This window comes from Oncorhynchus nerka, linkage group LG22 (genome assembly GCF_034236695.1).
Source record: "Oncorhynchus nerka isolate Pitt River linkage group LG22, Oner_Uvic_2.0, whole genome shotgun sequence".
In the NCBI taxonomy this organism is placed as follows: domain Eukaryota; kingdom Metazoa; phylum Chordata; class Actinopteri; order Salmoniformes; family Salmonidae; genus Oncorhynchus; species Oncorhynchus nerka.
Genome location: NC_088417.1, coordinates 12,070,620 through 12,088,366, shown reverse-complemented (window position 1 = coordinate 12,088,366; position 17,747 = coordinate 12,070,620). Strand labels below are relative to the sequence as shown.

Sequence of the window (17,747 nt, the reverse complement as noted above, 5' to 3'; positions counted from 1 at the left end):
CTGGCGTAAGCAGGGGGACACGTCTGGCACTGCAGGATTTGAGTCCCTGGTGGCGTAGTGTGTTCCTGATGGTAGGCGTTGTTACTTTGGTCCCATCTCTCTGCAGGTCATTCACTAGGTCCCCCCGTGTGGTTCTGGGATTTTTGCTCACCGTTCTTGTGATAATTCACCCAGCCCCCTTCTAAGGTAGACAGTCTGGTAGGACTGCTGTTTACAGATTTAGTTACAACAATTGTTTCCGGACACAAAGTAATGAAATAAGAAGTTATGGATCTTCTGGCACTGGACAAGGTAGGACCAAACTTACCAACAGAGTCAAGAGTATAATGTTTGATGTGAACAAAAATAAAACGTGTTTTTTCTGATTTGCACCTACTGAATAGACAACGAATGTAGTTTCTCAATGCCTCTCTGCATTTCACTTCTCACCTGCTCTGGTGTAGTTTTTTATTTATTTAAGCAGTATTTTACCAGGTAAATTGACTAAGAACACCTTATTTCCAGCGACAACTTTGGAAATAGTTACCCTCAACCAATGGGAAACGAGGTCATAGTTCAAGGCGAGTCAGAGTTTAAGTTGTTGGCTGTTGCCAGGAGACAACAGTACGCACGTGAGCTACAGGTCTTTTCGCCTCAACGTGACTAAAATGTTAATAACATAGCCGCACATTAGCTTTATGAAATGGACCTGCCACGGTTGGAGACATGGTAATGATCCGACTCGATTCAACAACGACACCAGACATATTTCAAACCCGGAAGTATTGTTCGGCCATCTAGCATGCTAGCTTGTAGCAGCTAGCCAGGTATATATATTTTTCAGAAAAAGCAACTTTCAAAGAAGTTAGCACATTTTTATTTTGAATTGCGAAAATAACAGCACTGCTGGTAATAATGCTGGTCAGAATGTATGTCATTGTGTTTTGTGGTCGTTTTAGGATTTGCCACACAGCTCACTGCAGTGCTTAGCCAATTAACCTCTTACGTCGACCTGGCACGCATGCGTCCCATTTAGACATCTGGAAATGCAAATGCACTACGCTAAATGCTAATAGTACTCGTTAAAACTCAAACGTTCATTAAAACACACATGCAGGGTACTGAATTAAAGCTACACTCGTTGTGTATCCAGCCAACAAGTCAGATTTTTAAAATGCTTTTCGGCGAAAGCATGAGAAGCTATTATCTGATAGCATGCAACACCCCGAAATACCTGAAGGCACGTAAACAAAATAATTAGCATAGCCGTCGCTACACAAAACGCAGAAATAAAATATAAAACATTCATTACCTTTGACGATCTTCTTTGTTGGCACTCCTAGATGTCCCATAAACATCACTATTGGGTCTTTTTTTCGAATAAATCGGTCCATATATATCCTAAATATCGATCTATGAAGACTGTGTGATCAAGGAAAAAACAGTGTTTTAAAACGCAACGTCATTTTTTTTAATTAAAAAAGTCGACGATAAACTTTCACAAAACACTTCAAAATACTTTTCTAATGCAACTTTAGGTATTAGTAAACGTTAATAATCTATCAAATTGATCACGGGGCGATGTGTATTCAATGGCTCCACGTCTTGAAATCATGTTCAGAAATTTCTCATCCAAAACATCCTGTCGGAGACCGGAATGAATGGACTCTCTCTCGCTCGTTTCACCAAGAAACAAAGCGCAGGCAAATGACGAGACTGGCGACATCGTGTGGAAGCTGTAGGACTTGTAATCTCAGCCCCATTTAATTTGCTTTCCAATACACAATACATGTACGTGGCGCATTGATATATTTTCCAGTTTTCAGTGATCAGATTTTCTTGCGCTTTTCGATGAAACGCAGGCTCTGTTATAGTCACAGCCGTGATTTAACCAGTTTTAGAAACGTCAGAGTGTTTGTTTTCTATCCACACATACTAATCATATGCATATACTATATTCCTGGCATGAGTAGCAGGATGCTGAAATGTTGCGCGATTTTTAACAGAATGTTCGAAAAAGTAGGGGGTCGACTTAACAGGCTAAGGACACTAACATTACATAACCAAAGTATGTGGACACCTGCTCGTCGAACATCTCATTCCAAAATCATGGGCATTAATATGGAGTTGATCCCCCGCTATTGCTGCTATAACAGCCTCTGCTCTTCTGGGAAGGTTTTTCCACTAGATGTTGGAACATTTCTAGGGGACTTCAGGGGACTTTCTTCCATTCATTCACAAGAGCATTAGTGAGATGGGCGATTAAGCCTGGTTCGCAGTTGGCGTTCCAATTCAACCCAAAGGTGTTCGATGGGGTTGAGGTCAGGGCTCTGTGCAGGCCAGTCAAGTTCTTCTCCGTTGATCTCAACAAGCAATTTCTGTACGGCCCTCTCGCTTTGTTCACGGGGGCATTGTCATGTTGAAACAGGAAAGGGCCTTACCCAAACTGTTGCCACAAAGTTGGAAGCACAGAATCATCTAGACTGTCCTTGTATGCTCTAGTGTTAAAATATGTCCCTTCACTGGAACTAAGGGGCCCAAACCATGAAAAACAGCCCCAGACCATTACTCCTCTTCCACCAAACTTTACAGTTGGCACTATGCATTGGGGCAGATGGTGTTCTCCTGGCATCCACCAAACCCAGATTAGTCCGTCGGACTGCCAGATGGTGAAGCGTGATTCATCACTTCAGAGAACATGTTTCCACTGCTCCAGGGTCAATGGCGCAAGCTTTACACCACTCCAGCCGACTCTTGGCATTGCACATGGTGATCTTAGGCTTGTGTGTGGCTGCTCGGCCATGGAAACCTATTTCATAAAGCTCCCAACAAACAGCTGACGTTGCTTCCAGAGGCAGTTTTGAACTCGGTAGTGAGTGTTGCAACCGAGGGCAGATGTGAGCTTGTGTGACCTACCACTTCGCAACTGAGCCGTTGTTGCTTCTCCCTCTCTTTTTCCCTCCGTTCCTTCTCTGTTTTCCAAGTACAAGTCTCCTTTTGATAATACTGTCACTTCATCCCTGACACCCATCTTGTACTTGCTTTCTCTAGGGACTCCATTTTCCCCTTCCGGAGTTCTGCTCATGTCCCCAATAACGTGCCTACAACAACACAACTGGACCTTCCAATACAATTCACACCAGTCTGCTTGTTATCTTACTCCAGCCCCTCTCTGTCTCATATCATCGTCCTTTGGAGATTGCATAGCTGTGTGCTTGATTTTATACACCTGTCAACAACGGGTGTGGCTGAAATAGCCAAATCCACTAATTTGAAGGGGTGTCCACATACTTTTGGTGATGTATTGTAGCTAGATTACTAGCTTATTAGCTAGCAATGAATCATTGGCGTACTCAATCATATAGCTAGCTAGCTGGCTTAGTAGTGCTGCACATCTGGACTAGTCAAATCCAGAGACTCCCACAGAAATCAGATCAATGATAATTGCACGGTTGCTGTCCTTGATTGTTACAGGTAAGTTCTCTAGCTAGCTATGCCAGTTCTGAATTGGCAATGTGTGTCAGTGATTCCTAGTACGGTGTTGCCTACTATCTAAGCATGCGAGTACACAGACAACTTCTTCATCTTCCCACCCTCAATTTAAACCATCAAATTTATATTAATAGCCTGGCGTTTATTTGCTGAAATGTGTGCTGTTGCCCAGCTATTAAAAGGGACAGGCGGGCTATTTGAGACTGCGTTTAATTTAAGTTTTACGGTAGTCTGTGACAGTCGCATCTTTCGCAACATAAGTAATGAAACTGCCTTGTTCCTGTCTTTGATCTCCAGCCCCCAGACACCATGAGTGACAAATTCGGCCCGATGAACTACAACAACGCCCGGAAGCATCTGTCTATCTCCATTCCGTCGTCCAGCGAGGTCATGATGTCTCCGCACATCAAGTCTGTGGAGGAGCTGAGAGAGGCATCAACCTGAGCAGCTTCAACACAGCTACCCAGTTCGGCATCTGCACTGTGGGCATCTTCCTCTTTCACCTCCTCTGGGTACCTACAGGTAAGCTGAGATGTATTCACTAGGAATCAAGCAGAAGCAATCGGCGAGGGACCTAACTGAAACTCTAGTTTTCATTGCAAAACATTTTCCGTTGAGATTGTTTTTGCAACAGTGTGCACGATTGATTACACCCCAACCTGACCCTGACTAATTTATTTGTAGCAGATGTCCGCTAAGCTATGAGCCAGAGGCTCTGTTCCAATATCCACACTTTTTTAAAGAAATGTATTTTAGGTAGTGGTATGTTGCAAGAACATGATAACTTTGCCACATTTTTCACTCTAGCCTGAATGGTCACGTGTACTCTTAATCTCAACCTGGTATAAGAGGATGAGTTTAGTTTCTAGGTTCCTTCCTTCTAGGGAGTTTTCATGGAAACTGTGCTTTCGCTTCTGCTGTGCTTGTTCCCCGGTGGAGGCAACGGTGTCTGTAAAGCCCTTAGTTACAGCTGTTCATGTCAAAAGGCTTTATATACATGTGATTAATCAATCGATTCACCTGTACAATTGGTTGTTGCCACATGCAAAGTAGGGACTTTTTATCAGCAAGTCTCACTAAGGCTTCTATGAAAATACACAGGAAAAGTAGTAATTTACCTCACTGTAGGCCTGAAAAAAGACTTAGCAGACTGATTTTTCAGGAGCTAATATTTTCCATGGAGGGTTTCAAGCCCTTTGGATGGTACCCTTGTACAGTTTGGGTTCTACTCCCTGTTTGGACTGGTGGAATTGCAGCTCACACAGGACAAACGGAGAAGGTAAACAAGGAAATGCAAGAGAATTGAGTTCCATTAAGCTTCTGCGTTTTAGTAAACAAAAGTAGGACGGTGTTCACCAACAAAGACGGGAATCCAAAAGTAGGACTTTCCCCGAGAATAACGCCCATAAACGGACCTATTTCATGGTTAATGGCGTCTGAGCACTATAAAAAATAGATTTACTTCATCACTTAATCATAGAATGATGATCAGCCTCTATTCCGTTAACTATACATATTATGTTAATTAGCTATGTGCCTTGTAACGCCAAAGAATATGACCTGTGATCTCTCACGAGACCTCTCTATATCAACAACACTTCATTTTGTATTGCTAGAAGACTTTTTGTTGTTGTCATCCCACAAGGCTAATTTGCTCCTTTTCTCTTTGCAGAATACCAGGGAAGACGTACATGATCGTAGCATTTCTAACGGTGGGGACCATGGGCCTATCAAACACCTCACTGGGTTACTTGAACTATCCTACACAGGTCATCTTCAAGTGCTGCAAACTCATTCCTGTCATGATAGGCGGGATATTCATTCAAGGTAAGTGGATCGCTGTTTGTATGAGAGTACGTATTCACAAAGGGTCTCAGAATAGGAGTGTTGATCTAGGACCAGTTTATCCTTTGAGATCATAATGAATAAGATGATGTGGACAGGAGGGGGGGGGTCTGATCCTAGACCAGCACTCCTACACTGAGAGGCTTTATGAAATCATTTATCACTCCAGTGTTAATCTGCAAAATTGTAATTATCCGCCTACCTCCTCATGCCTTTTGCACACAATGTATATAGACTCATTTTTCTTTCTACTGTGTTATTGACTTGTTTATTGTTTACTCCATGTGTAACTCTGTGTTGTTGTCTGTTCACACTGCTATGCTTTATCTTGGCCAGGTCGCAGTTGTAAATGAGAACTTGTTCTCAACTAGCCTACCTGGAATGAATACGGGCCCTGAGTTTGACGTGAAGATGCTGCCTGATAATGTTTGTCCTTTTGCATGACTGTGATTATGAACTTCACACTAGAGGAAAAAACAGAAGAGGAATAACTGTCAACCATAAGAGATGCGCTGTCTAGAAAAATATACGTGTCTTACCTCATCCGGTCTAGAAACCTATATACGTGTCTTACCTCATCCGGTCTAGAAACCTATATACGTGTCTTACCTCATCCGGTCAAGAAACCTATATACGTGTCTTATCTCATCCGGTCTAGAAACCTATATACGTGTCTTACCTCATCCGGTCTAGAAACCTATATACGTGTCTTATCTCATCCGGTCTAGAAACCTATATACGTGTCTTACCTCATCCGGTCTAGAAACCTATATACATGTCTTATCTCATCCGGTCTAGAAACCTATATACATGTCTTATCTCATCCGGTCTAGAAACCTATATACGTGTCTTATCTCATCCGGTCTAGAAACCTATATACGTGTCTTACCTCATCCGGTCTAGAAACCTATATACGTGTCTTACCTCATCCGGTCTAGAAACCTATATACGTGTCTTACCTCATCCGGTCTAGAAACCTATATACGTGTCTTACCTCATCCGGTCTAGAAACCTATATACGTGTCTTACCTCATCCGGTCTAGAAACCTATATACGTGTCTTATCTCATCCGGTCTAGAAACCTATATACGTGTCTTACCTCATCCGGTCTAGAAACCTATACGTGTCTTACCTCACGCTGTCTAGAAACCTATACGTGTCTTACCTCACACTGTCTAGAAACCTATAAGTGTCTTACCTCACACTGTCTAGAAACCTATACGTGTCTTACCTCACGCTGTCTAGAAACCTATACGTGTCTTACCTCACGCTGTCTAGAAACCTATACGTGTCTTACCTCACACTGTCTAGAAACCTATACGTGTCTTACCTCACGCTGTCTAGAAACCTATACGTGTCTTACCTCACGCTGTCTAGAAACCTATACGTGTCTTACCTCACGCTGTCTAGAAACCTATACGTGTCTTACCTCACACTGTCTAGAAACCTATACGCGTCTTACCTCACGCTGTCTAGAAACCTATACGTGTCTTACCTCACACTGTCTAGAAACCTATACGTGTCTTACCTCACACTGTCTAGAAACCTATACGCGTCTTACCTCACGCTGTCTAGAAACCTATACGTGTCTTACCTCATACTGTCTAGAAACCTATACGTGTCTTACCTCACGCTGTCTAGAAACCTATATACGTGTCTTACCTCACACTGTCTAGAAACCTATATACGTGTCTTACCTCATCCGGTCTAGAAACCTATACGTGTCTTACCTCATACTGTCTAGAAACCTATATACGTGTCTTACCTCACGCTGTCTAGAAACCTATACGTGTCTTACCTCACGCTGTCTAGAAACCTATACGTGTCTTACCTCACGCTGTCTAGAAACCTATACGTGTCTTACCTCACACTAGTTACGCCCTCACCTCCAAGCAATGACCACTGTTCAACTTTTATTTCGGAGTTGCGTCTGTACTTTTTTGGGGGGTTGTTTGTGAGTGTGGAGTTTGAGGAGTCCTAGTTCTTGGTATTCTGCCTTTCATCTCCAAGACACTGTCTTCATAAAGGTTCCACGTCCTAGCGATCAGAGGCTTGTTTTTTTTTGCTTCCCTTTCTCTCCCTCCCTGCATTGGTGATGCGGTCCACTGGTCCCCCAGGGGGGCTAGTTGGAAGCTGTACTGCGTTCGCACAGGATGCCAACGAGATCTGATGTGAATCCTTCAAAGGGGAGCAGAGGGGGAATCAAAGCACGCCAGACCAACCTGCTGCGTCACCTGTCACCCCCAAGGCATCTATCGGCCTGTTTGGGAAGACTCTTCAGTCTCCTCTTCCTTTCGTTTTACATGTGTTCAACACAACACAACACAAACCAACCCTCTCTCTTCTCCTGTTTGATTTGATTGAGTTGAAAAGTCCAGTAGAAAGTTTTTTTTAAATATAATTTTGCATGGCTGAACTTGTTCAAAGGGCCATGTGCACCTACCAACCTTTCACATTCAGATTGAGTGTTCAATAGTCACATGTACAGGGTTCAATAGTCACATGTACAGGGTTCAATAGTCACATGTACAGGGTTCAATAGTCACATGTACAGGGTTCAATAGTCACATGTACAGGGTTCAATAGTCACATGTACAGGGTTGCAGGTGTGACTGCAGGGTACAGTGTTTAATAGTCACATGTACAGGGTTGCAGGTGTGACTGCAGGGTACAGTGTTTAATAGTCACATGTACAGGGTTGCAGGTGTGACTGCAGGGTACAGTGTTTAATAGTCACATGTACAGGGTTGCAGGTGTGACTGCAGGGTACAGTGTTTAATAGTCACATGTACAGGGTTGCAGGTGTGACTGCAGGGTGCAGTGTTTAATAGTCACATGTACAGGGTTGCAGGTGTGATTCACTGTATCACAATTCCAGTGGGTCAGAAGTTTATATACACTAAGTTGACTGTGCTTTTAACAGCTTGGAAAATTCCAGAAAAGTGTGTCAAGGCTTTAGAAGCTTCTGATAGGTTAATTGACATCATTTGAGTCAATTGGAGGTGTACCTGTGGATGTATTTCAAGGCCTTCCTTCAAACTCAGTGCCTCTTTGCTTGAAATCATGGGAAAATCAAAAGACATTAGCCAAGACTTCAGAAAAAAAATTGTAGACCTCTTGCGCCAGCTCTGTCAGGAGGAATGGGCCAAAATTCACCCAACTTATTGTGGGTAGCTTGTGGAATGCTACCCGAAACGTTTGACCCAAGTTAAACAATTTAAAGGCATTGTTACCAAATACTAATTGAGTGTATGTAAACTTCTGACCCATGAACGAAATAAAAGCTGAAATAAATAATTATCTCTGCTATTATTCTGACATTTCACATTCTTAAAATAAAGTGGTGATCCTAACTGACCTAAGACCAGGAATTTTTACTAGGATTAAATGTCAGGAATTGTGAAAAACTGAGTTTAAATGTAGTTGGCTAAGGTGTACAGTATGTAAACTTCCGACTTCAACAGCCAGTGGGACGTGGGCCTCTCTGAACCCACGCTGATATGAGGCAGAGTGGTGACTTGTCTGCCAAGTGCTCCACTCCTATCCGCCACTCAGAATTGCATCTATCTAGCCAGCGCATTTACGTTTTCCACTTGACCCATATGGAGGGTGAGAAGACACCGGCTCCATCTGTCTCCACCTGTTCTGTTGTTTCCCCCATCTTGTCACAAAGGGAAATGCCCTCAGAACTTTCAAAACATTTAGTTTCACCTTTCATTTCAAAGGTTTTTGTGATTGGATGTCAGTCATGACAGATGTTGGATCAATTGGAATCATTAAAAAAAAAGTTCTTGACGCTGAGATCCACTTAGTGTATTCAACGTTCTATCAACGTTCTATCAACATTCTATCCAAGTGGAACGTGTCAGTCGAGGAGTCTCCCTGAATTCCCCGTGCTTTTACACCTGCATTGTTTGCTGTTTGGGGTTTTAGGCTGGGTTTCTGTACAGCACTTTGAGATATCAGCTGATGTACGAAGGGCTATATAAATAATTTTGATTTGATTTGATTTGATTTGAATTCTAAATCGGCTGCTATGGAGAAATTCCCTTGCCTCTGTATCCCGTATAATCTGGCTGATGTATCGGCTGCTCTCTGTATGAGTCTGGGACTCATCTGGTTCACTCTAGCTGACAGTAAAGTCGCACCCAACTTCAATGCAACAGGTAACACGTGAATCTGAATCTGTTATTTATCTGTTGGTAAATCGGCGGAGTGGTTACAACACTGTTTAGCTATGGATCAATCCTTTCACCATTAAAATAGGTTTAAGACAAGAACGTGTATCAAAGTAATCAGAATGCTGACATTTATGAGCAAGGGCCAAATTAAGCCTAGTACCTGTTACCTGGGCTGGGACTGAAGTACTTCTAAATGTGAACTTTGAACTCCTTAAAGATGAGTGCTGTTATTGGTTACGGTGGTTAACCTGGTTTGTCTGGAGGTTTAGGTGTCCTCCTCATCTCTTTGGCTCTGTGCGCTGACACTGCCATTGGGAACGTGCAGGAGAAAGCCATGAAGCTCCACAACGACTCCAGCTCTGAAATGGTACTGGTATTTCTGTATTTTATTAGGCTCCCCATTAGCTGTTTGCGAAAGCAGCAGCTACTCTTCCTGGGGTTCCACGCAAAACCAGAAACATGACATAATACAGAACATTAATAGACAAGAACAGCTCAAGGACAGAACTACATCCATTTATTTTTAAAGTCACACATAGCCTATATATCAATACATACACACTATCTAGGTCAAATAGGGGAGAGGCGTTATGCCGTGAGGTACTGAGGACCTGCCTTAAAACCAAGCTGGTATATTTATATTGCAAACCCAATTGTATAAACTGTCCTGAATCACCTGAGGAATGTGTCATGTGAGGCATTTGTGGTGTGAAAGGTTTTCCATCGGTTTTGGGTACATATTGACAGGCCTGTTTGGTGTGGGTGGACTGGGACCAGCAGTGGCCTTTTGCTCTCAGGTTAGTAAAACCCTCTCTGTCATGTTTCATTATAATAGTTGAAGCATGCACCATTCTGCAGATGTCATTTGTTTGATGCACACTGTGGATAACGTATGAATTTGGTAAAAGATGTTGATGTGACAATCTATTGAATTATTATTAGTATTTTTTAGCATCCTGTGACGACATACAGTTATGCATTCTTCTTCTCTCTCACGGGGATACTTGGCATTTCATTTGTGCTGGCCTTGATCAAACTCTTCGGAGCCCTGGTCACAGTCACAGGTGAGAAGACCATTCAGGCCTGGGCAAATGCTATTCCTTGCGGAACCACACAAAACAACTCTAACGCTCTTTTTATGTTTCGAAGTGTTCAATTGAACAGTTCCCATTGTTTCCTATGACTAGTCCATATTTATTTGATTTTTTTATTTTTAATTCAGAATGTGAATTCTTTTTTTTTTTGGACCAATGCCACCTTGAGTTAGAACTCCCCTAAGTAAGCCTATGGCTTCACAGAAAGGCCCCTACTGTATGACTTGTGATATCCTTGCTAACCCTCCAACTCTACCTCTAAATTTTAAAAGCATAAACATTTGACATTTCGCAATGGTAAAAAAAAAAGCCACATCAGATTACTGAAATGAAGCTAGATTAGAGTGATCGGAATCTTATTTAAAAGTTCTGGAAACTTCCGGATTAATTTTGACATTAACTGCGAGACAAATGTCAAAGTAATCTCATCTCCAAAGTTAAAGAAATGTCTATTTCCTTGATGTCCATTGGATGTGACAGACTTAGATTCAAGGTTTTGTGGTATTATTTTTCTCACTTTTCAGTCTTCTTTTCATTTCAGTGACGACCGGACGTAAGGCGATGACGATTATCTTATCCTTTATGTTCTTCTCAAAGCCTTTTACTTTTCAGTAAGTCATTTTATCGTCAGTCTCTTCTAAACTCAGCAAAAAAAGAAACATCCCCTTTTCAGGACCCTGTCTTTCAAAGATAATTAGTAAAAATCCAAATAACTTCACAGATCTTCATTGTAAAGGGTTTAAACACTGTTTCCCAGGCTTGTTCAATGAACCATAAACAGTTAATGAACATGCACCTGTGGAACGGTCGTTAAGACACTAACAGCTTATAGAAAGTAGGCAATTAAGGTCACAGTTATGAAAACTTAAGACACTAAAGACTTAGGACATGCCTTTCTACTGACTCACCAAAAGAAAGACGCCCAGGGTCCCTGCTCATCCGTGTGAACATGCCTTAGGCAATACATTGCAATGTCCGTACTGTGAGACGCCTAAGACAGCGCTACAGGGAGACAGGACGGACAGCTGATTTTCCTCGCAGCGGCAGACCCCGTGTAACGACACCTGCACAGGATCGGTACATCCGAACATCACACCTGCGGGACAGGTACAGGATGGCAACAACAACTGCCTGAGTTACACCAGGAACGTACAATCCCGCCATCAGTGCTCAGACTGTCTGCAATAGGCTGAGAGAGGCTAGACTGAGGGCTTGTAGGCCTGTTTTAAGGCAGGTCCTCACCAGACATCACCGGCAACAATGTAGCCTATGGGAACAAACCCACCGTCGCTGGACCAGACAGGACTGGTAAAAAGTGCTCTTCGTTGAAGGAATGAGCGTTACACCGAGACCTGTACTCTGTAACGGGATCAATTTGAAGGTGGAGGGTCCATCATGGTCTAGGGCGGTGTGTCGCAGCATCATCGGACTGAGCTTGTTGTCATTGTCATTGTTGTTGCAGGCAATCTCAACGCTGTGCGTTACAGGGAAGACATCATCCTCCCTCATGTGGTACCCTTCCTGCAGGCTCATCCTGACATGACCCTCCAGCATGACAATGCCACCAGCCATACTGCTCGTTCTGTGCATGATTTTCTGCAAGACAGGAATGTCAGTGTTCTGCCATGGCCAGCGAAGAGCCCGGATCTCAATCCCATTGAGCACGTCTGGGACCTGTTGGATCGGCCTAGGGCCATTCCCCCCAGAAATGTCCGGGAACTTGTAGGTGCCTTGGTGGAAGAGTGGGGTAACATCTCACAGCAAGAACTGGCAAATCTGGTGCAGTCCATGAGGAGGAGATGCACTGCAGTACTTAATGCAGCTGGTGGCCACACCAGATACTGACTGTTACTTTTGATTTTGTTCAGGGACACATTATTCAATTTCTGTTAGTCTGTGGAACTTGTTCAGTTTATGTCTCAGTTGTTGAATCTTGTTATGTTCACACAAATATTTACACATGTTAAGTTTGCTGAAAAGAAACGCAGTTGACAGTGAGAGGACGTTAATTTTTTTGCTGAGTTTATTTTTGCTTTAGTTCAATTTAGTCTGCATTCAAGGCTCTGAAAACATTGTAACACACCACTCCATTCCATTTCCTCTCAGGTACATATGGAGTGGCCTTTTTAGTTCTATTGGGCATTTTCCTGAATGTTTACAGCAAAGACGAGACGAAGCTGCCATCTTTGGCTGACCTCAGCAATATGGTTCTAACAGGGAAGAAAGTCAGGCTGCTATCACAGAACGTGTAGTAAGAGGGACCTATGTCGGGATAAACAGACGTTTTTTCTAACGTTCCTAATCTAACATGGACCTAATAACGGGTGGGCTCCTAACGCGTTTAAAGGCTATATAGAGCCCCATCCATAAACATTCCCAGGTGAGAACATGGATACGGTGCACCGACGAGACTCTGAAATGGAAGCTGGCCTCTTAGCTAACCTTAATAGCACATTTTTGCACTGTAAGTGACTAATGACTTTAGCCTGTGCAAGGCGAAGGGGGACGAGACAGTTGAAAGCTATAAACTTTTATTGAACTGATCATGTCCCTGAAATTGAATGTTTATTTTCACCTGCATGTGCCAGAAGACAAAAAAAAAATGTTTTACTCAATGATTGTCTGAGAAATGTCTTCTTATGGTTTATTTGTCATTTATATCCAATTGATATCCAATTGTACAAAATACCGCTCAGCAGCACATTGACATCTTGTCATGCTCGGAAGTGTATAAACGTGTCAACTACCATATTTGCGAACAATTTATTTTGGTGAAAGGTTAGCTCTTTTTACATTAAAAACAAACTGGGAAGTTTATTCAAAAAAGTCGTTTTTTTTCTTCATGTTTTCATTTATTACAGTGTAAGTAGCTAGCTTGCCAGCCATCTCTTATCCATTGGCTGCAGAGGAGGGAGTTCAACGGCTGCCAAGGAGCTTCTCAGATGTTTACCCATCAGATGGCCCCGGGCCTGTTTTATTAGTCATCCTGGAATAAGATGGCACTAGAGCGAAAACATAACATTGTTCAAAAGGTTTGGCGTTAGATGTCATTTGGATGAGTGGAACATCACGTGTTATTTGAGGGAAGATGACACTGGTCCTCCGTAGCTTGGTATGAAACGACAATATTAGCCAGCTCTGTAGATGGCAGGATATTGCTCTGTTAGAGGTCTAATGGAAGTGAAGATGTTACAAGCTGAAATCCAGGCAAGAAAACAACACAGGGCCATTAGTAATTTGGTATTTCATGAAAGCTGTTAGCTTCTCAGTGCTGACAAAGTGATAGATCCTCCTCAAGGTTCTAGTGTCTCCAGGCTACAGTGGAACCCTCACAGGACTGTTCATTTCGGTTCATCTATGGAGTGGCAAGTGTTACGTAAATGTCTGCCACTCTCTTTTTCCTGCAAAAGACAAAAATCGGTTGTAGAGATATTTTGTGGATTCTTTAGAACATTTTGGTGTTTTTGAACGACACCAGAATACGTTTTATTTTATTAATTCTTTCCAAAATATTTTTGGGGAGATATTGTTTGATGTGATACTGTGGTGACCTCATACGATGTGACAACCATGGATAGATAGGCTATCATTCGATGCTAGGTTGAGAGGTTGGTATTATGATGTTAGGCATTATACCTCTGTCAACTGTTGAGATGCTGTAGCCTATGGTTCCTTCCATGATGCTGAGGGAGGGAGCAGTAGAACTTCTTCCATCCCTCTGAAAGGTCATTATAGGATAGAAAACCCCTGTTGACCCATGGCTAATTTGTCTTATATTTGTCTCTATCACCGCCTCTCTCTCTCTATCACCATCTCTCTCTCTATCACCGCCTCGCTCTCTGTCTCTCTATCACCGCCTCGCTCTCGCTCTCTCTCTATCACCGCCTCGCTCTCTCTCTCTCTCTATCACCACCTCGCTCTCTCTATCACCGCCTCTCTCTCTCTATCACCGTCTCTCTCTCTATCACCCTCTCTCTCTCTATCACCGTCTCTATCTCTATCACCGCCTCGCTCTCTCTCTCTCTATCACCGCCTCTCTCTCTCTATCACCGCCTCTCTCTCTCTATCACCGCCGCTCTCTCTATCACCGTCTCTCTCTCTATCACCGCCTCTCTCTCTATCACCGTCTCTCTCTCTATCACCGCCTCGCTCTCTCTCTCTCTCTCTATCACCGCCTCTCTCTCTCTCTCTATCACCGCCTCGCTCTCTCTCTCTCTATCACCGCCTCGCCCTCTCTCTCTATCACCGCCTCTCTCTCTCTCTATCACCGTCTCTCTCTCTCTCTATCACCGTCTCTCTCTCTATCACCGTCTCTCTCTCTATCACCGCCTCGCTCTCTCTCTCTCTCTATCACCGTCTCGCTCTCTCTATCACCGTCTCTCTCTCTATCACCGTCTCTCTCTCTATCACCGTCTCTCTCTCTATCACCGTCTCTCTCTCTATCACCGCCTCGCTCTCTCTCTCTATCACCGCCTCGCTCTCTCTCTCTATCACCGCCTCGCTCTCTCTCTCTCTATCACCGCCTCGCTCTCTCTATCACCGCCTCTCTCTCTCTATCACTGCCTCTCTCTCTCTATCACCGCCTCCCTCTCTCTCTCTCTCTCTCTCACCTCCTCTGCCTCTCTCTTATTAATGTCACCCTTTTACCTGGGTCCAGTGACCTCTGCGCTGTTCCGCTGACCTCTGCTAATAAATAATGTGAGTTGTCTACAGCTCATCACAACAGCAAATAGGGTGGTATATAATGTCGTCCGATTCAAATTGCCACAGCGGGGTGGTCTGTCAGCCTATTCGTTACAGCTCTTAGTTCAGTGGGAGCAGCCGTTTTCATCCTTGGGCCTGGGTGGTTGTGAGAGAGTAGTCGATGGACATGGAGGCTGTATGGAGTGTGGGTGTACTGTAATGCTGGGCTACCACCAGCTAGTAGGCCGAGCGTAGGTCATGAGCTCTCCCTGTGTGCCTCCCACAGATCTGAGTTGTAGTCAGAGTTGTAGTCAGCTTGAGTAGATCTGTGGAGACTGGAGAGGGTTAAGTTATTAAATAGGATGATATTGTGAGTACGGATGGGCAAAAAGTCAACAGAAGGATAGTCAAATGAGAGACATTGCTCCCATTTAGGTAGCCAATCATTTGTACTTTGTAGGGCAGGGTTCCCCAATAGACGGCCCGCTGAGGATTTTATTCCCCCCCCCAAGAGTTCTGAGCAACACTTCTATTTATTTATTTATTATTATTTATTACATTTTCGTTGTTGGACATAAAATACTGTAAAATCACCAGGAAATCAGTTTGAAGTTTAAATTTCGGAAATCAGTTCCCAAATATTCCCACGCATAAACAAAGGCCTATGTGATGATAGTACAGTATCTGGTATCCCAGTGTAATCAATGTTTGAAATGATTCTGTTTCTGTCAAATACTATATCTGTTTGGGATTGACTCTCCACACAAAGAAAAATCGGCCCACGGCTGAATATAATCGGGGACTCCTGTTGAAGGGTAAGGAAAGTCAACACAGATTCTTTCAACAGAAGTGTCCTATCATGTTGAAGTACGGCGAAACCTGGGTCATGCTCATTTGGACACACCGTAGCAAAACGTTTTGCAACAGAAAACAAAAAGAAATTAGCATTCATTTTCTTATTGGAAATAGTTAGTTATAGTTATAGTAGTTATAGTTCAAAAATAGTCAGCTACTGAACACCCTTTCTTGACGCTGGGCCTTCCTCCAACATGAAGCCCCACAGCAGCAGCAGCACCTTCCACCCAAACTCATTACCACCCTCCTGCCTCCAAATTAACACACTCCTAATATGAAGGCCATCTGTTTAGCAGGGACATATTTTCGCAGCCCAGGGCAGATGTTTAGCGTCCTCCTCACTGTAATTCATGTAAAGGATACAAAATGCATCAATGATTGCAGTCATAATTAGCAAGGGGGCCTGGTAAAGTGAGCTGGAGAAATGGGATGATGCCATTTTTTTCCGTCGTCTGTGCCTAGACAATAAATGTTTTTAAAAAATCATGTCCCTGGCTTGGATGGCAGCCCTACTGTATGTTGTTACGATTTATTTGACTGTGCTGTCTGTGATTATAAAGTCGTTTTAAACTGGTGGTGAAAGCCTTGGCAAGGAAAGTAGGAATTCCTTTAAACAGCTGCCCCCCCCCCCCCCCCCTGCTGTTCCAGTAAATGTAGTGTAGTCTAGTGAGTCTGGAACGATAAGCATGCATGAGCATGCGTTTCTGTTCATGATGTAAGTGTGCTCGACTTTATTGCATTCATTTTCATATACTTGGTGGGCTCAGAACAGATAAATGTGTGCGCTGGAATGTAAAGTAGGTGTTAACCCCGGTGGCCATGACAACCATGTGTATATATTCAGATCATGATGTGACAAAGTTATTGAAACTACATCCATCTATCCTTCCATGAAAATATTGTGTGAATGTGTAGCATATCTGTGTGTGTGTGTATCGGTGTGGGTTTGCGAGGGCGCGCGCGTGCGTGTGTGTGTTACAATAATGCATGTAATGAATCTTCCACTCCAAATTTGCTGTCAGCAGCCAACAGCCAGAAGGTTCCCACACTTCATTCCTGTCAGGGACTTAACAGCTTGAGCCGAACCACATATTCTGCAGTCACTCATGAAGAGAAATTGGTAATAATAAATATCAAGCTAATAATGAATGGGCTGGTGGCTACAGTTGTCTAGGGGGGCATATTATCTCATTTCCTCCCAATGTTTCATATCGTTACTCCTGCATGTCACGACAGCCCATCAGGTTTCAGGTTTCTATCACTTGTATTTCTTTTTCAAATCAATATATAAATCAGCGCCAAGCCATGTTACAGATGAGTTTCAATAAATTACGAGGGGTGGGCAAATGCAGAATGTTAACCACTGCTCCTCTCTCTCCTACTCTCTCTCTCTCTTACTCTCTTTCTCTCTCTCTCTCTCTCTCTCTCTTACTCTCTTTCTCTCTCTCCTACTCTCTCTCTCTTACTCTCTTTCTCTCTCTCCTACTCTCTCTCTCTCTTACTCTCTTTCTCTCTCTCCTACTCTCTCTCTCTCTTACTCTCTTTCTCTCTCTCCTACTCTCTCTCTCTTCGCTCTCTTTCTCTCTCTCCTACTCTCTCTCTCTCTACTCTCTCTCGC

At 43.3% G+C, this 17,747-nt stretch overlaps 1 protein-coding gene and 1 pseudogene across 1 annotated transcript in view; one reads left to right on the top strand and one right to left on the bottom strand.

Moving 5' to 3' along the window:
* The first annotated feature begins 267 nt into the window (after window positions 1-267).
* LOC115104544 (adenosine 3'-phospho 5'-phosphosulfate transporter 2-like) lies at window positions 268-12,843 on the top strand (annotated as a pseudogene).
* Window positions 12,844-17,343: 4,500 nt separating this feature from the next.
* The window catches only part of LOC135563692 (vascular cell adhesion protein 1-like), an 8,509-nt gene continuing 8,105 nt past the window's right edge, over window positions 17,344-17,747 (bottom strand). Inside the window, exon 6 of the mRNA XM_065006787.1 lies at window positions 17,344-17,349. Coding sequence (XP_064862859.1) covers window positions 17,344-17,349 — 6 coding nt within the window. The remainder of the gene's footprint in view (window positions 17,350-17,747) is intronic.